The following is a 26,153-nucleotide window of genomic DNA, read 5'->3' as shown; positions in this document are numbered from 1 at the left end:
GACAGCAACATGCAGAAGAATGAGCCTGAACCACTTTCTTATACCATACACAAAAATAAACTCAAAATGGATGAAAGACCTAAACATAAGACAGGAAGCTATCAAAATACTAGAGAAAACAGGCAACAACCTCTTTGACCTGAGCCACAACAACTTCTTACTTAACCTGTCTCCCAAAGCAAGGGAAACAAAAGCAAAAATGAACTACTGAGACCTCATCGAGATAAAAAGCTTCTGCATTGCAAAGGAAATAATCAACAAAACTAAAAGGCAGCTGATGGAATGGGAGAAGACATTTGCAAATGACATATCAGATAAAGGGTTAGTATCCAAAATCTATAAGGAACTTATCAAACTCAACACCCAAAAAACAAATAATCCAGTGAAGAAATGGGCAAAAGACATGAATAGACACTTTTCCAAAGAAGACATCCAGATGGCTAGCAGACACATAAAAAGATGCTCAACATCACTCATCATCAGAAAAATACAAATCAAAAACAACTATGGGATACCATCTCACACCTGTCAGAATGGTTAAAATTAACAACTCAGGAAGCAACAGATGTTGACAAGGATGCAGAGAAAAGGGAACCCTTTTGCACTGCTGGTGGGAATGCAAACTGATGCAGCCACTCAGGAAAACAGTATGCAAGTGCCTCAAAAAACAGAACTACCCTATGACCCAGCAATTGCACTACTAGGTACTTATGCAAGGGATACAAGAGTGCTGATTCGAAGGGGCACATGCACCCCAAAGTTTATAGCACCACTCTTGGCTATAGCCAAAGTATGGAAAGTGCCCAATGTCCATTGACTGATGAATAGATAAAGAAGATGTGGGGTGTGAGTGTATATGTACACGTACACACACACACACACACACACACACACACACACACACACACACACAGGAATATTACTCGGCATTCAAAAAGGATGAAATCTTGCCATTTGCAACAATGTGGATGGAACTAGAATGTATTATGCTAAGCGAAGTAAGTCAGAGAAAGACAAATATATGATTTTGTTCATATGTGGAATTTAAGACAAAACAGAAGAACATAAGGGAAGGGAAGCAAAAATAATATAAAAACAGAAAAAGAGACAAACCATAAGAGACTCTTAAATGCAGAAAACAAACAGAGGGTTGGTGGTGGGGTGTTAGGTGGGGGGGAGGGCTAAAAACGGGTGAGAGGCATTAAGGAAGACATTTCGGATGAGCACTGGGTGCTCATGTTATATGTAAGTGATAAATCACTAAATCCTATTCCTGGAATAATTATTATACTGTATGTTAACTAACTTGGATTTAAATTTAATAAACAAACAAACAACAATAACAAAAATGTCTGCTTTCTGCAATTAATAATTTACCTCAACTTAATCAATATAAATAGTTAAGATATTCTGGCAAACTATACATAATGGTAATCAGAGATATATTTTCTAAGTATAGGTTTTCACTTTCAAACTATTAAAACAGTAAACCAATACTTATCATAATTTAATGTTTCTTTAAAAATATTCAAGGAGGTACTTTTAAGATTTTATACTGAAGTAAATCATTATTTTGATGACCAATTAAAATACACCTAACTTAAAAAGTCTGAATATTTCAATTTGATCATCAGGCTGTCTCTGATTGTTTATGACTGTAGGTAAATAGAACTGCACAGCAATCTAAAATTAAGGTTAACAATGTCACTTTTAACGAATTATGATCATTATCTTGAACATTATCTTTAGTCCCAGGAATCCCTATATCATGCTTTCATACAAAAGTGGTCTATTATTTAAGAACACTTTATTAAGAGATAAAATTGGAATCATGTAACTCACAAAACTAATACAGGATGCATACCTCTGATATGTCTCTAGTGTCAGGCTGGGAGCAAAAGGCTGGATGAGAGGAGAAAACTAACCATTAAGTCCCTTACCTATCCAAAACATTTCTCTCTCAGTCCCCTGTAAGAAACCTTACTTGACAAATGATTTCTTGTCCTATGAGCTACTAATCAAATCTATTCACACTGCCTTATCAATCAACTCTAAAAGGTAATAACTGTACTCTAATTCTTAAATGAAAAAAAATTATTAAATATCAGATATAAAAAAATTTAATAAAAAGTCAACATTTATTTCTAAATAAAACATTTTATCTTACCAAAATGAACCACACCAAAAAACAGAAATGTGGCAGAAACTATCATTTTAGGATCGGACTGCATCTGGCTTTAAGGTAATCATAAAAGGACAATACACTGTAAGATTACAGCAAACCTAAGATTCACAAATGCTGACATCACATTTAATGTTCTTTTGCTATTGAATTACTAGGAACAGTTCAAGAAGCTTCGAAAGAATCAAAGACAAAAAAGCCAAGTTAGGTAACAAGGTCTAGTTTGTCAACTAAGTTGTTTTGTGGAAGGTACATACCATCAATACTACGGAAATCCAGTAAGTACGTTCTACTATCCACTTGGTATAACTGTAGACTCATTTTGGAGTATGTACTTGTTACAGGATTCTTCCTTCGAACACGCAAATAATATGGGTTTACAACCTAGTGTGTGGTATGGACAAAAAGAAAGTCAAAAGCAGTTCTTCTATAAAACATTTTATAGACTACAGGTTTAGCAAATGTGCTTAAAGTCAGAATGCCCTTTCTTTTTTACCTTCCATTCGTAATCCAGTTGTTTAATTGCTCTACAAACTTCTGCCATGATATCATTCGGTCGACTTTGACTTCTAATTCCCAAATGCCATTTTGCTTTCCTTACACCTTGGTGTTTTGATTTCTGTGGGTTTAATTCATCGAGGGTGTGGCGTGCCCTTGGCGTTTCAGCAACCAAGAATGGTACTCTTTCAGGATGGGGCCGAGTCAAATGATGATCATCGAGAAAAGAATCAGGTGGGCTTGTTGCCAAGTAAAAATCTTTGGCCTCATTCATTATCCTCCTGTTATCTATTATGAGGTGATAGGCAACTGCCAACGGGTCCTGGTGATTTCTATTATAAAGGCAGCTGAGAACCTCCTCTTCTGAGCATTCAAATTTTTCACACACTTCTTTTAAGGCTTCATCATCAATCATGGTTGAACTATATGATGGATCCTCAGGAAAGAGATATTTTGGAAGATCTTGTTTAAACCATTCATGCTCCCTGAGACAAAGTTAGGAGGTGAAACTGTAAGTAACAGTTTGGGGGATTTAGGATATGAATTCATTTCTATTTATACACATAGAGTATTTTCATTTTTTTTAAACTGAGACTTTCTTCTGGCTCACATTTCATTGTATGTATTGGGGGAAATGCTCCAACCTCCCTCAGATTTTAAGAGGGAAAAAGCAGTGCTGCACTAACTGGAAAAGAAATGTCTTCACTTTTATTTAAAGTTTTGGCACAAATGATAATGACAAACAAATGACCAAGACCAGCTTATTTCCAGTTCAGAAAAAAGAATATATTCTGTGGCTTCATTATTATAATATTCTTGATACAATGTTAGGTGAAAAAAACAACAAAAACAGACAACTATCATTCACTAAATGCTTACTCTGTGGTAGATTTTAGGCTAAATACTTCATATACATTATCTCACCTTATAAAACAACTCTATGAAGATAACAACTCTTCAAATATAAAAGAATATGTTTGACCTAAACTATGTCAAAAACTGCTAAAACTAAAAACATCATGAAAGGAAAACACTCAAAAGAATAACGATTATCTTCTGGGTGATGGAATTAAAGATCATTTTCTGGTGGGGTTTTTTTTGTTTTGGTTTTGTTTTGGTTTTGTTTTTGGTATTTTCTAAGTCTTCTAATTGTCACATATTGCATTTAAATTGGAAAAAAAAACATGTAAAACACAAATGAAAGCACCTTTCACTTAGATATTTTAAATTTTAAAGAATGATTTATCCTTTTCCATTGGTGGTAAAAGCATGCCCTTCCATATGAAACTTACAAATCAGTAATTCCACATGTGATTCAATGTATAGTACCCAAAAAACAAAAGCATGTCATTGATTAAATTAAAAATTCCTCATTACTTGAGATGAACAAAAGGAAAAAAGGCGGGGCGCCTGGGTGGCGCAGTCGGTTAAGCGTCCGACTTCAGCCAGGTCACGATCTCGCGGTCCGTGAGTTCGAGCCCCGCATCGGGCTCTGGGCTGATGGCTCAGAGCCTGGAGCCTGTTTCCGATTCTGTGTCTCCCTCTCTCTCTGCCCCTCCCCCGTTCATGCTCTGTCTCTCTCTGTCCCAAAAATAAATAAACGTTGAAAAAAAAAATTAAAAAAAAAAAGGAAAAAAGGGAGTAATTTATGAGATAGAACTCAAATGGCAACACACAAATTTACTCCTACTGAAAAGCATTAATCCTAATGAGAATGCATAAAAGTCAAATATGAAGCATACCACAGAAAATCTTAAAGAGCCACTACAAAATTTAACATCCCACCAGGGTCTATTTTTATTTTCTTTCAAAAGAAAGACGTGTAAGTGAAAAGTAAAAGCCCTCCCTCCTACTAATCTTCTTCCCTAAGGTAACCAGTTTACTGTGTATTTTTAAATACGAAAACAAATGTGCCTATACACTGTATTTTTTAACATACAAATGACATGACATTATACATACTGTCCTGCAACTCTTTCTTTCACTTAATTTAAATCATTGAAGCTATTAGATCTGATAATCTCCAAGTTGCATTATTACCTGATATCTTTGATTGTGGCCCTCTTCATGGGATCCACCTGTAGCATATGTTTCAAAAGGCTAATCACAGATGGATTTAAATACTGAGGGGTATAAAAGATCCCATCACATATCTTCTTAAAAAGAGTTGGCACATGATCATCATCAAACGGAAGGGTTCCACATAATAAAGCATAGAGAATAACCCCACTGCTCCATATGTCTACCTCTGGACCTGCATACAATCTGTAACAGGAAATACCAATTGGATTAAATAATCATTAGTAACTTGAGAGTTAATTAGTCAAAAGTTTTAAATATGGATACTTTATAAAGAATTATTAGAGTATGGTTTCTATAGTCATTGCTTTACACTATACAGAAAGATTCTATATAATTCTATCATCATTATCTTTGAAAACAAAAGTTTTTTTGTTAGGTTAGACTATAGGTTAACCTATAGAATTTTTTTAGGTTAGACTATAGCTAAAATTCTGTTCTTACTCCTTTACTTTGTTCCTCATGATATCAATTAAGAATGTTCTTTAGTGATGAACCCTAAACCCACTCTCCCCCCAAACCCCAAGACTTCCTACCAAGGTAAAAGGGGCCTGAGGCTGTGAAAGAAAGCCAAGCTGACTGGTTCACAAAGAAGATCCTAAACTGGTATTTACAATACACTGTAGCCAACTGACTTAACTACTGCAGACTGTTAGCACAAAGTCTGGCTTTGGGGAAAGGATGTCTGTAAACTGATCAAATAAACTGTTGAACTAATCCATAAATAGTGCTTTGAATACAAGTTCCCACTCATCCAGGGCTCACAGAAGGACCTTTCCAAACTGGAAAATTAGACTTCAGAAATGGCCCATGCATATATGCATATTTACATTTCTTTCTTTTATTTTTTTTTAATTAACATTGCCCCCAGAATTGTTTTTTTCCAAAAGAATTTAGATGGCACAAATGAAATAATTTAAAAACATTCTTTGAACATTAAGCTGATCTAAAAAAATAATGATGAAGCTTGATAAATCTAAAATTAGATACTTCTGCCTTAATCATAGCCATGACTTTACCCAAATATAATTTCTCTGAGCAGGCCAGGCAAGCAAGGTTATGAAAACAGAGAAAATACTATACTATTTCTGCATTCTGAATTAGGATATGACACATGCAAACAAAGAAACATGGTTTGAGTGAAACGTTATTAAAAGGTAATTATAAAGACTAGTAACAAACCTAGCCATCTGTTTTCAATTTCAGTAGTACAGTGAAAAACAATTACTCTTTAAAAATTAAATTTTCCTGTCATCTAATCTATTCAAAAAGCTGCACTGTATAAAGATCCTCATGTTCTCAATGCTGGTGGTCAGTAAATTGAGAGATTAGAATTCTTATAATACTGCAGTCTCCAGAAAATAAATGAAGTCTAAAGATTTTATCATACTTCAGTCCAATTCCCCCAATCACCTTATCATAAAACAAAAAGCTACTACAAAATGTCTTCTATCTGAAAAATTAAAGGTACACATTATACTTTTAACCCTTCATCTAAGTAAACCATTTCTAAATAGGAGGTATTCCTGTATTATGCAAGTTTTTAATGTCTGACCTACCTTTAAAACTTGCTAGTTTTAAACCTTCAATTTCTTCCACCAGGGGGAAAAAAGAATTCTCTTCTATAAATGGAATCCTTAATTCTTATGTTTTATCCCTAAAATATAACACTTTCTGGATAAGAAAAGAATAAGCCCTAAATGTCTTTCCTTTCACTACAATTTAATATGACACCACAGACAGACAAAATCTAGGAAAAAAAAGATAATTACAAATGTATTAGTGTGGGAGGGTGTCAAATACTACCTTCCTGAAATTACTTCTGGTGCAGCGTAGTTGGGTGAGCCACAGCTTGTTCTTAAAAATTCACCATCTGACATCATGTTTGAAAGACCTGAAAATGTACAAAAAATCAACTATTCAAGATTTCCCAAGGAAATAAAAACAAAACTCCATTAAACAATAAAATTGGGGTTTGCATTAAAGTGATAAATCATCACTATATTCTTTGCTTAAACAAATTCCTAGTCTTTACTGTTCCCAAATATTTTGTCATTATGCCCTAAAATTTGTAATCTATTTCAGCATTTAAGGTTAGTGCATTATTTGGGGGCAGCTGAGTGGCTCAGTCACTTCAGTATCCAACTCTTGATTTTGGCTCAGGTCATAATCTCACAGTGAGATCCAGCCCCGAGTTGGGCTCTGTGCTGGCAGCTAGGAGCCTGCTTGGGATTCTCTGTCTCCCTCTCTCTGCCCCTTCTCTGGCTTGTTCTTTCTAGCTCTCTCCCTCCCTCTCCCTCTTCCTCTCCCTCTCTCTCTCCCCCCAACCTGTCCTCAAAAATAAACAAACATTAAGAAAATTAAGTTAGTGCACTACTGGAAGTTAATGAGTATAATATATTAAGCTATTTGTTGTTCTGTTTATTAGAATAAACTCAGCATGTTTAAATTAATAAAGAAATTACTAGAAAAAATGTAGATGAGTAGAAAAATTAAAATTCAGGGGCGCCTGGGTGGCGCAGTCGGTTAAGCGTCCGACTTCAGCCAGGTCACGTTCTCGCGGTCCGTGAGTTCGAGCCCCGCGTCAGGCTCTGGGCTGATGGCTCAGAGCCTGGAGCCTGTTTCTGATTCTGTGTCTCTCTCTCTCTCTGCCCCTCCCCCCGTTCATGCTCTGTCTCTCTCTGTCCCAAAAAATAAATAAACGTTGAAAAAAAAAATTTTTAAAAATAAAAAAAAAATAAAAAAAGAAAAATTAAAATTCAAAGATTCTATGACCCTGTTCTGATTCTTTAAAAAACAAAACAGTAACTCTGAATATCAAAGCTCCCTCCCGCATAGTTTTACTCCAGAAAGAAACCTCTGCCTTCTCAAAAATGTACTAGATAAAAATAATCATGAAAGGAGTGCCTGGCTGGCTCAGTTGCCAGCATGCAGCTCTTGATCTCAGGGTTGTGAGTTTGAGCCCCATGTTGGGTATAGAGATTACTTAAAAATAAAATCTTAAAAAAATAATCATGACAATTAAGGAATAAGGAAGTCAAATAATTTAGTCTGTTACAACAACAACAATAGCAAATCAGTAGCTCAGAGTTGACTGGCACTGCTTAGTGAATCTCTATAGATTAAAATACACATATTCAAATCTGAGAAAAATACTTATGAAATCACCTCTGATTAGAACTTAAGCTAAGCAAAATTGAGTTGCAGAGATTAATTTTTCTTAAATTTAATAAAATAATATCAATGGCAATTTATATAGAACATAAAAGGAAAATAAATTCATTTTTGACAATGTTCTTCCCAAGGTGAAATTCTGCTTTTCTATCATGTAAAATATTTTACTAGTTTTTTTTTAAATAATTCTGTTCATGGGGCACCTGGGTGGCTCAGTCGGTTAGACATCTGACTCTTGATTTCAGTCCAGGTCATGATCTTACAGTGGCATGATCAAGAGCGCCGGGCTCCAAGCTGAGCATGCAGCCTGCTTAAGATTCTCGCTCTCTCTCTGCCTATCCCCAACTTGAGTGCGTGCACTCTGTCTCTCCAAATAAAGAAATAAACTTCTTAAAAATGAATGAATGAATGACTGATTTTGTTCATACAGTTTACCTTCTGGCTTTCAGAGTTTGTATAACTCCATTCAGTCTCTTTCCTCTTGCTCCATACTTGATCAAAAGAACATACTGGAGGGGAACCTAGGTGGTTTAATCGGTTAAGCATGACTCTGGATTTGGGTTCAGGTCATGAGTTCAAGCCTCAGGGCGGGCTCTGCACTGGCATCTCAGAGCCTGCTTATAATTCATTTTCATTCTCTCCCTCTCTCTCTCTGCCCCCCACCCCACACTTATGCTCTCTCTCAAAATAAACTTTAAGAAAAAAAAAAACTGGAAATAAAGTTGCTAACTTCTCCTTCACAAATAATAGTCTCTATTCAAATGATGTCTCTAATGCTGCCAATTTATTTACCTATTGTCCTAAAACTAAATTTTAAAGACATAAAGTTAAGAAGAGAATTCGTCACTTCTTCTCCTTTCTGTATGCTCATAGGCAAAATGGTGAGGATACACTATTTGGGGATACTTAGTCCATTGCATAGAAGTAAAACTTATCTGAAGAATGCTTTGATGTTCATTAAACATAATGAATATTCGAAACTATAAAAATCTCCTTACCAAAATCAGCTATCTTTGCATTCATGTGTGCATCAAGCAGGACATTTTCAGGTTTCAAATCTCTATGGACCACCATATGCCTGTGACAGTAATCCACACCAGAAAGGATCTGTTGAAACAGACGCCGACTTTCTTTTTCATCCAGCTACGAAAAGTAGAGAGGCATTTTAAAGGTGTGCTTTTCAGAAGAAATTTTTCTACCTACAACTCTCCAACCTATAAAACCATCAAAACGCATGAAACCTTCCAAATGAAACTCATCCTGAGATACTTTTGAAATGGGGAGATGGGTACAATCAGCACAAAGCCAAAATGCTAAGAGGATCTTGGAACTCAACTTTCTGTTACCACTCTTGTGACTACATTGCTTTCCCCTGTATTTCATGAGCTATTTCAAATAGTTTCAACTTCTCCTTGAAACTAGATATGTTTTCTCCTATACACTGGAAACATTTAATCCTTCATTCCTTTAACAAATATTTATTGAACATCTTTAGTGTGCCAAGCAGTTCTAGGCACTCACGATACAGCAATGAATAAAACAAAGGCTCTTAATCTAGTTGATGAAAATAGACAATAAAGAAATAAAGAGACCATCAAGGAGTATTTTAAGAAAAATAAAGCAGAATAAGGGCACAGAATTATGTTGGGGTGGGTGATACTATTTTAGACTATATGAGGAAGTAACATTCAAGACTGTTAATGAATTAGCAAGCAATCAAGTTATATGTCCTGAAATAAAGACTTTTTAGTTTTAACAAAAGAAAAACCTTAATTCATTTGTTTTATAAAATATAAAAACATGTATCTTTAGTCTGTTTTCTGAAAAAATTATCTTATGCAGGAACATTTTAAAAAATATTCTTTAAGAACTTCCATTTATCCATTTATCCATATTGTCTTGTTTTAGGATTTTTTTTCCCCAAAGCTATAACCATTATTTGGATGAGCCTGTACCCATGAAGTCATATTTAATAAACAGCCTATTAATTCTCTATAATATGCAATTTTCTAACAGAGGTCACAAATTAGCATTCTAAAGCCAGACTTCTACACTTTAAATGGCATGGACAATCTGGGAGAAAAGGTGAACTAGTAATTTCTTTTGAAAGCAAAATTAAAACTAATGAAGTACAATGAGACATCCTTCCTCTAGAGAAAATAACCTGCTAATAATCTAACACATTTATTTCTAGAAGAAATGTAGGTTCACTTTTTTTAACACAACTTTATTTATATTAAATATACTAAATAAAAAAAAGAATGTGTTCTAAATGTGAAATAAAACTTAATTGATTAAACAAAATATAATAGGTAAATTAACTAAACAGACTACAAAAATGAAAATTATACCATATTAACAATAAATACAGTACAAAAGATGAAAAAGGAGAAGTCTCCAAAGGAAAGTTAGAAAAGTTAAAGCATATTTGCAGTTAAGCATGGTAGACTGAATCTTTTGTCTCCACACCTTGAAATATCACTAAAAGGACATTAGCATAAAAAGACGAAAAGAGCAAGAAAAGTGACAACAGTAAAATCATAAGGAGGCACCAAGCTATAGAGTGGATGAACGATGAAGACTTGACCAAACAGAGAAAGCGGAAACCTTAAGCCTGCAGGGTGGAAACCAATACTAAACTAGCCTGCACACAGAACTCTGGAAAAGCTTAGAAATTAGAAACGATGGAAATTCGTGAAGGGAGAAATGAGAGGTGGACCGAAAGCAGGACAATTGGTTGAAGTTTTAAATTCACCCCTACGGGGGGAATAAGACCCATGATTTGCTTTTGAGTAAGACCAAACCAGCTCTGTTCTCAAGGACACCAAGGCAGGGATGAGGTGCCCGAAGGAAAACACAGGGATTAAGTGAAAGTCAACATACTAACTACTGAGACTTGCAGGCCTCTTCCCAATTCAGCTCTCAGAGAACTGCAAGCTAAGCTAATACCCTCAAGGAAATTGGAACATTGCTTCCAGAGCAACCCTCTGATCTAAGGAAAACTATTTGAAATTACTGGTATTTGGTGCATCCTAACAAAATGGACAGATCCCTACCTATTCCACCTATGGGAAGGCTCACCAATCATTAAGTTCCACCTACATGAGCTTGGCATTTAGTACCTCACTCAAATATAAGTGGACAACCAAGAATCACCAGATATCTGAGGAAGGGCCTTTACAAAAGACAGAGACCAATAAAATGAACAGGAAAAAAAAAAAAAAAAGGGAACAGAGAGCACAAAAGGTACAGTAACAATGCAGGGAACAGAGGAAAACTTAAATAATAAATAAATAAATAAGTAAGTAAGTAAGTAAGTAAGTAACAACTGTTGACTCTTAGCTACAGAGAACAAACTGGTGGTTACCAGAGGTGGGAGGAATGGGTGAAAGTGTGATGGGGATTAAGAGTACACTTATGTTGAGCACTGATTAAGTAAGGTACAGAATTGTTGAATCACTGTATTTTACACCTGAAACAAATATAACACTGCATGTTAACTACATTGGAATTAAAATTAAAACCTTAAAAAAAACCAACTAATTATTATCCTTAGACAGATAAGGTTATTATATCTGTGGAGCAGAACTGGCTATTTAAAAAAGAAAATTTCAGAGGCGCCCAGATGGCTCAGTCAGTTAAGCGTCCAAGTCTTGATTTCAGCTCAGGTCAAGATCTCACTCATCAGGCTCCATGAAACCTGCTTAGGATTCTCTCTTTCCCTCTCTCTCTCTGCCCCTCCCACATGTGCATACCTGCACACTTGCTCTCTCTCTCAAAATAAATAAATAAACTTTAAAAAAATATATAAAGAAAAAAGAAAATTTCAGAAAACAAGATCTTTGAAATAGAAAATATGACAGCTGAAATTTAAAATTTTTTAAATGTTTATTTATTTTTGAGAGAGGGGCAGAAACACAGCGTGAGTGGGGGAGGGGCAGAGAGAGACACAATCAGAAGCAGGCTCCAGGCTCTGAGCTATCAGCACAGAGTCCAATGTGGGGCTCAAACTAACCAGCTACAAGACCATGACCTGAGCCAAAGTCGGACACAACTGACTGAGCCACTCAGGCACCCCAACAGCTGAAATTTTAATATACCACAGAAGAAAAATGACCAAGAAATGACAAATGGAAAAGATAAGAAAACAAGATACCAATCCAACTTGTGCCTGTTTCCATTTTTCCAGGCATAGCATAGCATGGGGGGAGGGGGTACACAGAATAGAGAAGTGGAATACCTGAAAATTGAAATGAACCATGTTAAAAAATGGTAAAATCAAAATTAACTTGGTTAATGAGTTTGATTTTGATGAAAGTAAATAGATATGCTACATAGAACAAATGAGTGAATGATATAAAGAACTTTAGATTGAGAGGGAAAAAAAATGGCTTCTCACTGCTAGACACAGCTCTTCTAGAAAGAGGTTTTAGCCATACCACATAACCTGGGTATGAGAAAAACATGGGCAGGAGGGGCAGTGTTTACTTTTTATGTCTGTAACTTAAGAAACTGTTCAAAATATCTTCTAAAGTTCCTTCCAACTCTAAATTCTTTAAGTCTAATTCCTACCTCCTTCATGGAGCCTGTTCTTACTACTCCAGGTACATCAGATTTCTGAAACCAAAAAATGAATGCAATTTAAATGTGGCTAGGGTTGACTAGCAAGGCCTAGATCTTTAATATGTTTTGTAAGGATTAAATATATACTTCAAGATATGTATTACAAGTATTTGTATACCCCAAAAGCATGAGTTGGAGGATCATGAGTTCTGGGGTCTCAATCCAATTCTGTCATTAATAAATCATGTGACCTTGAGTAAATCTATAAATTGTGAGTCTCAGCTTCCACTTCCATGTAAGTAGACTAAGGAAATAGTCTTTAAGGTCTTTTCTAACTCTAAATCGTCTATGATTCTAGACAAATATATGACTAAGGAAACTGGTTATTAAGTAGACCTCTTAACAAAATTGCTCTCTGACATCTTGAAGCTAGTAAGGAATAAGGGGAGTTACAAAATATATACAGGATTAAATCAGAACTGCTTACCCTTCCATTTTTACAGATATAATCAAATAGCTCTCCTCCTGAGACATATTCCATCACCATGAAAATATCAGATGGTGTACTGATGACCTGGTACCTGGTGAGAGAAAACATTTATCTACCAATATTAAAACATGTATATTCATCATTCAGTAAATATTTACTAAGTGCCTATAATATAGCAGGCACTGTGCTAGAATCCAGGAAAGCTGCAGGGAACAAAACAAATTCTCTGCCTTCATGGAGTTCATGTTCCAGGAGCCAGGAAACAGACACTAAATAAATAAGCAATATCTCAGGTGGTAGAACTTGCTATGAAGAGAAATAAAACAAACTACGAGGAACCTCTCACACAGGGCATTTAAGGAAGGACTACTGTCCAATAAAGTAACATTTGAGCAGAACCTGATGGAAGGGAGCAAACCATACCACGATCTAGGAAGAAGGTGAGCCAGCAAGTGCAAAGGCCCCGAGGTACAAGTCTGTCTGGCATGTCTGAGGAATGGTAAGATGGCTAGAGCAGAGTGAGCTGGCAGAAAGAAATAGGATGTGGACTCAAAAAGCTAACTGGAGACCAGAGGACAGAACCTTACAAACCACGATGAGGCCTGACTTCTACTGTAAGGGAGATGCAAAGCTATTAAAGGTTTTAAGCAAAGTAGTCATGTGATCTGATCTCTTAAAAAGGAAACTTTAATTTATGGCAACAACATGAAGAACTGATGGGATGGTAAACGTGGAAGCAATAGTCTACTGCAGGAGTCTGTGACAGAGATGACAGTGGCTCAAACTAGGCTGATGGTAATGAAGGAACTGAGGAACACTCGGATTCTAGATAGATTTTGAAGAAAGAAATGGAATGGATGACAGGAAGTTCAGGATGGTTCCTAAGTCTCTGCCCTAAGGAACTGGATATTCACAGAGGGTGACAGCTGTGGGAAGAGCAGGCTTGGGGGAGGGTAACAGAAAGTTCAGCTCTAGCATCCCCATGGGGATGTGAAGTACGCAGTGAGGGAGGGATCTGGAGTTAGGGGACGAGGTAACAAAGCAGGAGATGTGTATGGAGAAGTCATCAGCATATGGACAGCACTTAAAACTACAGCACCTCAGCAAATGAGAGGAGAGTGAAACAAATTTTGAGTCAGCTCATTCAGTACAAAAGCTAAGCAGTTGTCACTGACAGCCCGCATGAGAAAACTGAGCAATAAGTAAGTTATATGGAGACCCTACAATTGGCCACTGTAAAACAACCATAATATCACTGCCCTTCTGAAATACTGGAGTCCTAAAATTTTATCGGTCATTATTTGTTTTCTCAGATATAAGCAGTACAGGGGGAACACCCTTTCTACTGGCTAAGTGACATCATGTGGAAATTTGGATGTCAAGAGTTTTTACTAGCAAATCATTGTTGGCTCTACAGCAACAGGGACACAGAAAGTTATCTATCAGAAAGGCATGTCCAGAAGACAAGAAAGAATGAGAAAGGTAACAGCTGATAAGCACAAGGGCAAAACATGAACACAGGCTTAGGTGACCAAGAACAGGGTTAGATATAGATAAATACATGAACAGGCAAAAATCTTTAAATCTTGAGGGAAGATTCAAGAAATGTCAGTCATCCTTCTCACTTGTCAGAGTAAGCTGGTTAACAAAAATTATTTTAAAATGATATGACTACATTTAATACAATCAGTTCTTACAGTTTAATTATATGAGGATGCCTGAAAAGCTTGAGGTTCTGAATTTCTCTGCGGATTTTTCCTACCACATCAAGGCTTCGAATCTTCTGTCGATTGAGTATCTTCACAGCAACTTTGTGCCCAGTCAATTCATGTTTGCCAACTGTAGGAGAAATAATTTTAACCAGTTAGTGCCAGGCTTGATTAATAACATATTTACATGTATTCTAAGAGTTTGCACTCTCAGAAAATACTGAGCAAATTTAAGTTCCTTTCAATTCTACCTGATTTGCCTCTAAATGTTGTTTACATGTTCAAGAGTGATTAAGTGGGAGAATACATAAGAAACTGGTAACAGTGGTTTCTTCCAAAAAGGAAAACTGGAAAGCTAACACAGAGAGAAAGAAGAGACTTCCTTTTTGCTATATACTTTTTTGCACTTTTAAATTCTGATTTTTTAATTCTTAAGCTATCATACATACAACCTGAACTTTAAAAAAAAACTGAACTTTTTGCTTTTGGTGAACAGTTCTATGAAGTTGAACATATAGTAACTGGTAAAGCCACCATTAGAATCAAATACAGAATAGTTCCACCATCCCCCAAAATGCCCTCATGCCACAGACACACTCCCCCTCTCCATAACCCCTTGAACCATTCAAATTTCAGTTCATGAGCATGCCATTTCTATTTTTAAGAATAAAATTTAAAAAAAAATTTTAATGTTTTTATTTTTGAGAGAGAGAGATAAAGTGTGCACAGGGGCGGGGCAGAGAGAGAGAGGGAGACACAGAATTTGAAGCAGGCTCCAGGCTCAAGAGCTGTCCGCACAGAGCCCAACACAGGGCTCAAATTCGTGAACCATGAGATCATGACCTGAGCCAAAGTCAGACGCTTAACCAACTGAGCTACCCAAGTGCCCCAAGAATAAAAAATTTCAGTGATTTTCTTTCAATTCTGAATGTTATGCCCAGATAATCAATGGTAATAATAGGATTTAGTCTCCAAAATTTTAGCTTTTATTTACCCTTTCCCTAGAACCTACTGGAGAATATATATTCTATCAAAATTAGGAAGAAAATGAAGAAAGATAATATCCACTAAAGAAGGGATCAAATATAGGAGAAAAACTAAGAGATCTCCAATATGGTAATGAAGCAAAGTCCTAGGTAACAGATGTGTAGAAGGCCTAGAGGCAACAAATCCAGACAGAAATGTGACAGAGGAGCCAAGATGGGGGGGGGGGGGGACAGATAAATTATTTTTTATAGGTTTGAAAGTTTGGAATGCTGTATTGAGAGAGATTTTACAAAAGCATTTGAAGATACAGGAAATTTAGCCTCAGGTTTAAAGAAAACTAAGAAAATGGACAAACCAAGGTTAACTTAATAACTCCAGGAAAAAATTAAAAGTAATGTAAGAAAATATAGTCACAGGGCACCTGGGTGGCTCAGTTGAGCATCCGACTCTTGATATCAGCTCAGGTCATGACCTTGGGGTCATAAGATCAAGCCCCACAATGGACTCCACACCGAGCATGAAAACTGCTTGGGATTCTCTGTCTCCCTCTCTCTCTCTACCAGCCCCCTCTCAAAATAAATGAACATTTAAAAAATATATATAGTCACAGTATTGCCTTGGCATATAGTTTTTACACAGTCACAATTATGAAATGCTAAATGTAGGGTTTTTTAACTATGATATAATTATTAGGAGAATGAAGGTGTAGAGGAAAAGGTGTAAGAGAACTTAAATCCATATCTACTCTAACAGAAACTCAACAACAACAATAAAAATCTGACAACAAGAATTAAGAAATAGTTTGTACACATGCATGGATCAATTTGAAATATGGAGGTTTAAAAAAGAAACAACAACCTAGAGATAAATATAAGAAAAAACAGCTAAGAGTTGAGAGTGTGGGTAAGGAATTGTTTTATAAATACACCTCTTAGCACTATTTGACTTTTTGAAATATACATGTATCAATTTTTTTGTAAATAAGTGGTTTAGGGTTTTAGCTTTTTAGGAAGAAAATGCTGTCTTCTAAAGTAGAACATAGTTTGTAAGACCAAGACCAATAGCTGAGAGCTTTCCCTGGTGATCTTGGTAATTACCAACTGAAAGGCAAAGGTAATGATAAATAAGAAATTCCTTCTTAGTTATTTATGTATGTTATGTGCTGAATTGTGTCTCCCCCCAAAATTCATGTTGGAACCCTCCCTCTCAGAATGTGACAGTATGTGGAAATAGGGCCTGTAAAAAAGTGACTGTTGAAATAGATCAGGTAGGTCTGAATACCCCCTGATTGGTGTATCTTTGTAAGAGTAAATCTGTACACAGAAAGAGAGAGAGCAGGGGTTCACACGGGAAACTGGGAGGACACAGGGAAGAGGCAGCCATCTGCAAGCTAAGGAGAAAGCCTCAGAAGGCATCAACCCTTCTGAAACCTTGATCTCCGATGTTTAGCCTCCAGACTGTAAGAAAATAAACTGCTGTTCAAGCCATTCTGGCTGAGGTATTTTGTTATGGCAGCCCTTAGCAGATAATTATGATACTTTTTATCATTTCCAAGTTGAAAACTCAATATTGATAATTTAAACTTCTTGTGTCTAGGGGTGCCTGGGTGGCAGTCAGTCAAACATCTGACTCTCGATTTCAGCTCAGGTTGTGATCTCAAGATCGTGGGATCGAGCCCCACCTTGGGTTCTGCACTGACAGCATGGAGCCTGCTTGGGATTCTCTCTCTCCCTCTCTCTCTGCCTCTCCCCTGCTCATGCATGCACACATGAGCATGTGTTCTCTCTCTCAAAATAAATAAGTTTTTTAAAAAAAGATTTAAACTTCTTGTGTTTAAAACATTACTTTAAACAAAGACTTTTTCTCATTATTCCAATCTAAATAGGCTTTCCTGCTTGATCTGGGATTTGGGATGGAGTTGAGCCTGCCCACCCTTTAGAAACCCTCAAGGATTATGAACCACTGCATGTTTTCAAGCAGGGGAGCAACAAGATAATTAAATTAGCTTTCTAAAGACAAAACTCACTGCTTGCTCCTCACTTAATAGGTGCTCTTGGTGACTTAACAATAAAATTTTAGAACTAAAGAGAACCTTACAGATCATCTAGTCCAATGGTTTTCAATAATTCAACATTTTCCCCCCACCAAGCCAACCAAGACAATGAGTGATGGGCTTCTCTGCCCCCATGCTCCCTTCAGCTGAGAAGGTCAGGGGATGGGGTAGTTTCTAATTACTTCGAATTTTTTTAAGCATTTGCTATTTTCCTTAAATGTTTTAATTAATAATATTAAATCCAAGGTAAGTTATACAGGTATTTCACACTTGCAGAAAAAAGCATTAAGACTCCAAGAAAACTGTTTAAGTCACAGTAAGTCTCAATCCTTCTCAAAAATACAATTTATCACCTAAATTCACCTCCTACTTTGTCCAGATTCTTTAACCTGCACAATACCTCTGGAATGTACATCTTCCCAGCAAGTGAACAAATATACAACTGCAACATAGTCTACCCTAACCCAAAGCATTATCACAGAATCAAAAATGCCAGTTTCAAACTACTACAATGTAAATGGAATCTCTAAATTTTCTTATAACCACCATTTGTATAGCTTGACTAATCTCAAAACCACCCACGGCTAAGAAAATATAGAACTTTCCTGAAAGATGGTAGAATAGGAACACACTGGACATACTTCCATCAAAAAGTAATTAAAATACACATGAAATCAGTAACAAAGAAAAACCTATAATCACAGCTGAAATGGGACTGAAAATTGGAAGCACATTCTAATTTCGGATAAGGCTTTCTCCAATCTCCTATACCAATCAGATGTGATTAAGTGCAGTCAACTTGACTGTTAAACCCTAATTCATGAAGTATCTTAGTTTGTTGAGACCTAGTTTATTGATACCTGAAGTAGTAATCTCATCTGTCTGAATTACCCCCAAAATCTCCAAGCAATGGCTTAGTAGAAACTCTCTCCCATTAACTGCATAGCTGAAAAAGGACTGGGAAATAGCCACAATACTGGATACTACTGGCAGACTCTGAATCAGAAGGAATGTTAAAGCAGAATCCATTTGGGACTGAACTCCCAATTCATCACAAATCAACCAGTCTCCTCTCATAGGATACCCTGCTCAACTTAATCTCAACCCAGATTAACTATGCAACAAGAGTCTTTTTTTTTTTTTTTTTTTTAAAGAGAGCGTGCACAAAGTAGAGGGGCTAAGGAAGACAGGGAGAGAATCTTAAGCAGACTTCACACTCGGTATGGAACCTGACACAAGGCTTGATCCCATGTCAGGGATCCCATGACCCTGGGATCATGACCTGAGCCAAAATCAAGAGTAGGTCACTCAACCAACTGAGCCACCCAGGCACCCAAGAAACAATGGGTCTTATCAAAACTCCAGATGTGCATTCTATCATTAAAGAAGGAACTGCAATAGAGACTCAAAGTATTCTTTCAAATTCATTTCATGTACTGAACATCTGCTACATACCAGTTAACATTGCCACAGAAAACAGAACTGACCAAAAGCAACCTGGGTCCCTGGGACCTTCCTGGCCTCTGAAGATGACCAAAATAACTGTAAGGTAGGAAAAACCAAAAAGTTTTTTAAAGTACAAAAGAATAAAGCAAGAAGAACAGACATTAATTAACACATGAACATTTAAAACATGAACCCAAGAATACATGAATGTTGTAGAAAAAATTAACTATCACAAGGTGATAAGAAATACAGAAGTTACAGAGCATCTGGCTGGCTCAGTCAGTAGAGCATGTGCCTCTTGATCTCAGGGTTGTAAGTTTGAACCCACATTGGGTGTAGAAATTACTCAAACATTTATGTTTAAATTATTTTAAAAGATTTTAATCTTTTAAGGAGTGCCTGGGTGGCTCAGTCAGTTAAGCGTCCTACTCTCCATCTCAGATCAGGTCTTGATCTCAGGGTTTTGAGTTTAAGCCCTGTACTCGGCTCTGCACTGGGCGTTAGGCCCATTTAAAAAAAATAAAAATAAAGGGGCACCTGGGTGGCTCAGTCAGTTAAGCATCTTACTTCAGCTCAGGTCATGATCTCACAGTTTGTAGGTTGGAACTCCACCTTGGGCTCTGTGCTGACAGCTCAGAGCCTGGAGCCTGCTTCAGACTGTGTCTCCCTCTCTCTCTGTTCCTCCACCAAGACATTCTGTCTCTCTATCTCTCAAAAATAAATATTTTTTAAAATTTTTAATAAAATAAAATCTTTTAAACAAAAAAGGAAATATAAAAGGAAGAGCAGAGCAAGATGAATTTTACAACAATTAGCAGTAAGTTGTAAAAATATGAGAAAATTTTATTGTAAACATACCAAAAATTAGGAAGAAATCAAAATTAGCACTCAAAGGATGGATGCTGATAGACAAAGAACAGGAAATCAAGTGAAATTCAACTCATGAGTAATAGCGAGTAGAGAATAAATACTATTCCACCTATGAATAATAGAAGTCCCTCCCCAGTAAAAGAAGAGTAAGTAAACAGAACGAAATCAATAACCAAACAAAGTACGACTAAAGACGTTGTTCTAATACCTGAGCATTTCATCAAATTAGAGATTACTTAGAAGAAATAGAGGCATATCTTCATTTCTGAAACAACAGAAATCACAGAAGTATGACTGTACAAATAGTATTCAAACAAAAATTGAACAGTAACAGGGAGGAGAAAGGTGTTGTAACAGCCACTGTAGAGATCAAATTCAACCTCTCTGTCTCTCTCTCACACACACACACACAACTAAGTAAATAAGCAGGGTACGTGATCAGTTTGTTTTTTTAAGGGAAAATTAGTGCACTAATTCCTTTTGCACGGCTGGCAAACCAATAGAAACATTTTAGGGGAAGAAAAAGACAGCTGATATACTAGACCGCATTAAGAGTGATTTTGGGGCACCTGGGTGGCTCAGTTGGTTAAGCGTCCGAGTTTGGCTCAGGTCATGATCTCACGGTTTGTGGGTTTGAGCCCTGCGTCAGTTTCTGTGCTGATAACTCAGAACCTGGAGACTGCTTGGGATTCTGGGTCTCCCTTTCTCTCTGCCCCTCCCCCACTCATGCTCTGTCTATCTCAAGAATGAATAAACATTTAAAAAAAATTTTTTAAGAGAAAGAGTGATATATATTTTTTATATAGTTCCTCGGAATGTAACTTAGAATTAAGTACATTTTAACATGTACATAATTATTTTTATTATAGTGTTTTAAGAAAAGACTAAATGACCAATTTTAGAGAACAGTTTAATACATTGTTATTCCAACTCTCTCTCAGAGGAAGACTATAGAAAATGCTCTTATAATCATGAAAAGAGCAAACAAAAACATATGTATTCTACATTGTCTACCTATACCAAAAATATTTCTATGAAAATGATAATGTGCCTGGAAATGCAAGTTGGTGCAGCCACTCTGGAAAACAGTATGGAGGTTCCTCAAAAAATTAAAAATAGAACTACCCTACGACCCAGCAATTACACTACTAGGCATTTATCCAAGGGATACAGGTATGCTGTTTTGAAGGGGCACGTGCACCCCAATGTTTATAGCAGCACTATCAACAATAGCCAAAGTATGGAAAGAGCCCAAATGGCCATCGATGGATGAATGGATAAAGAAGATGTGGTATATACACACAATGGAGGATTACTCAGCAATCAAAAAAATGAAATCTTGCCATTTGCAACTACGTGGATGGAACTGGAGGGTATGATGCTAAGTGAAATTAGTCAGAGAAAGACAAAAATCATATGACTTCACTCATATGAGGACTTTAAGAGACAAAACAGATGGACACAAGGGAAGGGAAACAAAAATAATATGAAAACAGGGAGGGGGACAAAACATAAGAGACTCTTAAATATGAAGAACAAACTGAGGGTTACTGGAGGGGTTGTGGGAGGCGGGGGTGGGCTAAATGGGTAAGGGGCATTAAGGAATCTACTCCTGAAATCACTGTTTCAGTATATGCTAACTAATTTGGATGTACATTTTAAAAAATAAAAAAGAAAATTAAAAAAAAATGATAATGTACCAAAATTAAAAGTTATTCTACAGTGGTTTTTTTTCATATTTTACTTACTGTTTTATATTCTTTACAATTCAAAATCCCAAAGGGAAGAAAAAAAAGAAAAAATGATGGGTGTTAGATTCACATTTTTCAGTAACAGGTTGAATGCCCCATTCTCCTTTCACATAAGAAGGCAGTCTGTGTACAAAGCATAGACTTTGTAGTCACACAGACCTGGGTTCTGTGTATGAAGGTTTTTACTAAATGTTTGACCTGGGAAAGTTAAGTAACTTCAACCTTCTATTCAGTTGTCTGTAAAAATAAGAATACCACATACACAAGGGTGACTATAAGGAATACATGAGGTAGGGTTTGTAAAGCACTTTCCACAGTGTCCAGCACAGTAAATGCTTGATGAATAAATGGTGGCTATTACCATTTAGGGCTATTTATTTTCAATTGCTCCCAGACCTGCCCCCTCTCCCTATCTAATCAGCTCTAAATTTTCTGGTTTAATCCACACACGGCCAATTATCTCAGCTCTTTGATTTGTGCCCCTTATCCACTTAGAGTCAGTAGCATCCCTTTAAGCACATAATAAGTGCTAAATAATTAATAGCTATGATTTCTATCCATCTAGCTCCCATCCTCATAAGCTTCAATTCCACCAACCTGCTCCATCCTTCCCCCTTCCATCAACCATCAATCCCGAGATTTCTAGCTTCCAAAGTTCGACCCTTTCCTGACTTTGGTTAATTTTCAACATATTAGTGCTAGACATATACACTTGGCACCAAGTCCTTGCTGGTGATTTCACCTAATACCTAAAAACTATAGGAACGCTTATTCAGTCATAGAAGAGCGCAGAGTAATTTGACTCAGCTTAAATCACATTTTTGTAAACAAATACTATTTTTAAATATAAATCTAATTGATTTGCAACACATAACAATTTAATTAAGATACACAACTTAGTAATTAATAGGCATGATGACACAGCCACTTTGTGTCCAAACCTACTGACCCTCTAACTCTAACCAACTCTGGAAGACTGATATTATTAGCAACACTTGACAGGTAACTGAGGCACAGGAAGATGAAATAACTTGCCCAAAGGCCTATAGCTGGTGGTTAGTAAAATCAAAACATGACCCAGATCTAGCTCAAAAACTTGTGCTTTCCCCAAAACAGTAAGTGAAATGTGATAACTTTTTAATTTTTTTATAAAGCTATTTTTAATTTTTTTTAAATGTTTATGTATTGTTGAGAGACAGACAGACAGAAAGACAGACTGTGAGCTGGGGAGGAACAGAGAGGGAGGGAGACACAGAATATGAAGCAGGCTCCAAGCTCTGAGCTGTGAGCACAGAGCCCGACGTGGGGCTTGAATCCAGGAACCGTCAGATCATGACCTGAGCCGAAGTCAGACACTTAACCAACTGAGCCATCCAGGTACCCCATGATAACTTTTTTAAAAAGATAATCCTTTTTTTAAATTTATTGTTTTATTTATTTTTGAGAGAGAGCGAGAGAGCGTGAGCAGGGGAGGGGCAGAGAGAGAGAGGGAGGAAGACACAGAATCCTAAGCAGGCTCCAGGCTCTGAGCTGTCAGCACAGAGCCCGACGCAGGCTGGAATTCACAGACTGCAAGATCATGACCTGAGCTGAAATCGGACGCTTAACCAACTGACCCACCCAAGCACCCCTAAAAAGATAATCCTAAAAGGGCATTACATAGTATAACAATACAGATACAGATATCCTTTTAATAAAGGATAAGTCTAAGAAGTTGAACATATCAGAGGAATCCTTAATTTATAGGCTCACAGTTTTGAAAAGAATAATAGACTGAATTCTCACATGCCAATAAGAGTTATTCTAAAACTCTGTTCATTAAGAAATAGTTGAGTACCACTCAACATGTCTCTGGAGGCAAGGGAAACAAAAGCAAAAATGAACTACTGGGACCTCATTAAAATAAAAAGCTTCTGCACAGCGAAGGAAACAATCAGCAAAACTAAAAGGCAACCAATGGAATGGGAGAAGATATTTGCAAACAACATATCAGATGAAGGGTTAGTATCCAAAATCTATAAAGAACTTATCAAACTCAACACCCAAAAAACAAATAATCCAGTGAAGAAATGGGCAAAAGACATGAACAGACACTTCTATACAGAAGACATCCAGATGGCCAACCAACACAAGAAAAAATGCTCAACATCACTCATCATCAGGGAAACACAAATCAAAACCACAATGAGATACCACCTCACACCAGTCAGAATGGCTAACATTAGCAATTCAGGCAACAACAGATGTTGGCAAGGATGCAGAGAAAGAGGATATCTTTTGCACTGCTGGTGGGAATGAAAACTGGTGCAACTACTCTGGAAAACAGTATGGAGGTTCCTCAAAAAATTAAAAATAGAACTACCCTACAACCCAGCAACTGCACTACTAGGTATTTATCCAAGGGATACAGATATGCTGTTTCGAAGGGACACATGCACCCCCATGTTTATAGCAGCACTATCAACAAGAGCCAAAGTATGGAAAGAGCCCAAATGTCCATCAATGGATGAATGGATAAAGAAGATGTGGTATATTTGTACAATGGAGTATTACTCGGCAATCAAAAAGAAAGAAATCTTGCCATTTGCAACTATGTGGATGGAACTGGAGGGTATTATGCTAAGGGAAATTAGTCAGTCAGAGAAAGACAAAAATCATATGACTTCACTCATCTGAGAACTTTAAGAGACAAAACAGATGAACATAAGGGAAGGGAAGCAAAAATAATATAAAAACAGGGAAGGGGACAAAAACATAAGAGACTCATAAATACGGAGAACAAACTAAGGGTTGTGGGAAGGGGGATGGGCTAAATGGGTAAGGGGCATTAAGGAATCTACTCCTGAAATCATTGTTGCACTATATGATAACTAACTTGGAGGTAAATTTAAAAAATAAATTAAAAATTTTAAAAAGAAGAAATAGTTGAGTACCTGCACCTACTATGTGTCTGGCACCACTCCTGTGATCTTTTTCCTGTACTAGAAAATTAATTCAGTCTACCAAAAACCTGCCTCATCAATTTCAACATTTTAAGACAAGATACCAAGAACACACTTTATTCATTCTAGCAAACCAACTGAAAGTTTCTCAAAAACTGAGACACCTGGGTGGCTCAGTCAGTTAAGCATCCGACTCTTGATTTTGGCTCAGGTCATGATCTCAGTTTGTAACATCAAGCCCCACGTTGGGCTCTGTGCTGACAGCATGGAGCCTGCTTGGGATTCTTTCTGCCCCTCCCCTGCTCACAAGAGCACACGAACACGTGTGTGCTCGCTCACGCATGCACTCTCTCTCTCTCTCTCAAAATAAATAAAGATTGTTTTCAAAAAGTTTTAAAAAGTCTCTCAAACATTAAAGTATTATAAGGGAGAAACCAAGATCATAAAACCAAAAGCATATAAAATGGCAAGTGTAGTGGGTTGAATAGTGCCCCTACAGCCCAGAATGTGATCTTATGTGGAAATAGGGTATTTGCAAATGTAATTAGGTGTGGATCTCAAAATGAATCATCCTAGCTTTACAGTGGGTTCTGTATTTAATGAATGTTGTCCTAAATAAGAAGAGAGAAAACAGACACACCTACAGGAGGCCACTGGAAGACAAAGGCAGAGACTACAGTTTTGCTACCACAAGCCAAGAAACACCAGGAGCCACCAAAAGCTGGAAAAGGCAAGGAAAAGATTCTCACCAAGAGCCTTCAGAAGGAGTATAACCCTACAAACCCCTTAATTTCGGACTTTAGGCCTCCAGAACCATGAAAGAATAAGTTTCTGTTGTTCTAAACCACTCAGTTTGTGGTACTTTGTTACTGCAGCCCTAGGAAACGAATAGTTTTTTCTCATATTTGAAATTCACCATTAAAATTAACAAGTTAACAAAAGTAATCTTTTCTGAAAACAGGTTTTCTAATCTGTACTACACATGCCCAGAATTCTTAAATGGGATACACTGTACAAAATGAATGGGAACCAAGCAAATGTTCACCTTGTATGAGCGTCATTTACTCCCCTGTGCCTTCACACAGTGACATCTGTGGGAGTTGGCAGGATAGGACCTCTTACTCCTAGGCTATTTGTTCCAGCTCCATGGTTTTCTGCATTTTGAAGTTGTGTCCTCCCCTTCACAGCCTATCAGGAGTCAACTCTTACAGCCCCCTCTCCAATGTTCTAATTTGGGAATTTGAATTTTCTATAGGCTAGAAAAATCATAAAACTAAAATTATCACAATGAATTTTACGAAGTATGCCCTACAATATACTAGGACAGAAGACACATTTGGGAGAGGATGTATGTTCTCCCTTTTGGGAAAGCACTATGAATATTAACACAATAATGGCTCTGAAGCACC

The 26,153-nt window shown here is 36.8% G+C and overlaps 1 protein-coding gene across 6 annotated transcripts in view; it reads right to left on the bottom strand.

The window, feature by feature from the left end:
* PRKAA1 (protein kinase AMP-activated catalytic subunit alpha 1) overlaps nt 1-26,153 on the bottom strand; it is a 37,235-nt gene that overhangs the window by 5,175 nt on the left and 5,907 nt on the right. For 4 of the 6 annotated variants that reach the window (XM_030330708.1, XM_030330716.2, XM_030330717.1 and 1 more), the window contains 7 exons: nt 14,684-14,825; nt 12,984-13,077; nt 8,932-9,076; nt 6,566-6,653; nt 4,721-4,945; nt 2,679-3,165; nt 2,440-2,566 (listed from right to left, as the gene is read on the bottom strand). In XM_030330708.1, the coding sequence (XP_030186568.1) occupies nt 2,440-2,566; nt 2,679-3,165; nt 4,721-4,945; nt 6,566-6,653; nt 8,932-9,076; nt 12,984-13,077; nt 14,684-14,825 (1,308 nt within the window). Of the gene's footprint in view, nt 1-2,439; nt 2,567-2,678; nt 3,166-4,720; nt 4,946-5,747; nt 6,132-6,565; nt 6,654-8,931; nt 9,077-12,983; nt 13,078-14,683; nt 14,826-26,153 lie in introns of those variants that run through there. The other 2 variants (XM_032594511.1, XM_030330719.1) reach the window with 2 other exon arrangements.

This window comes from Lynx canadensis, chromosome A1 (genome assembly GCF_007474595.2).
Source record: "Lynx canadensis isolate LIC74 chromosome A1, mLynCan4.pri.v2, whole genome shotgun sequence".
NCBI classification, from domain to species: Eukaryota; Metazoa; Chordata; class Mammalia; order Carnivora; family Felidae; genus Lynx; species Lynx canadensis.
Note: the sequence above shows the minus strand (reverse complement) of the source record. Positions and strands in the feature narration are given on the sequence as shown.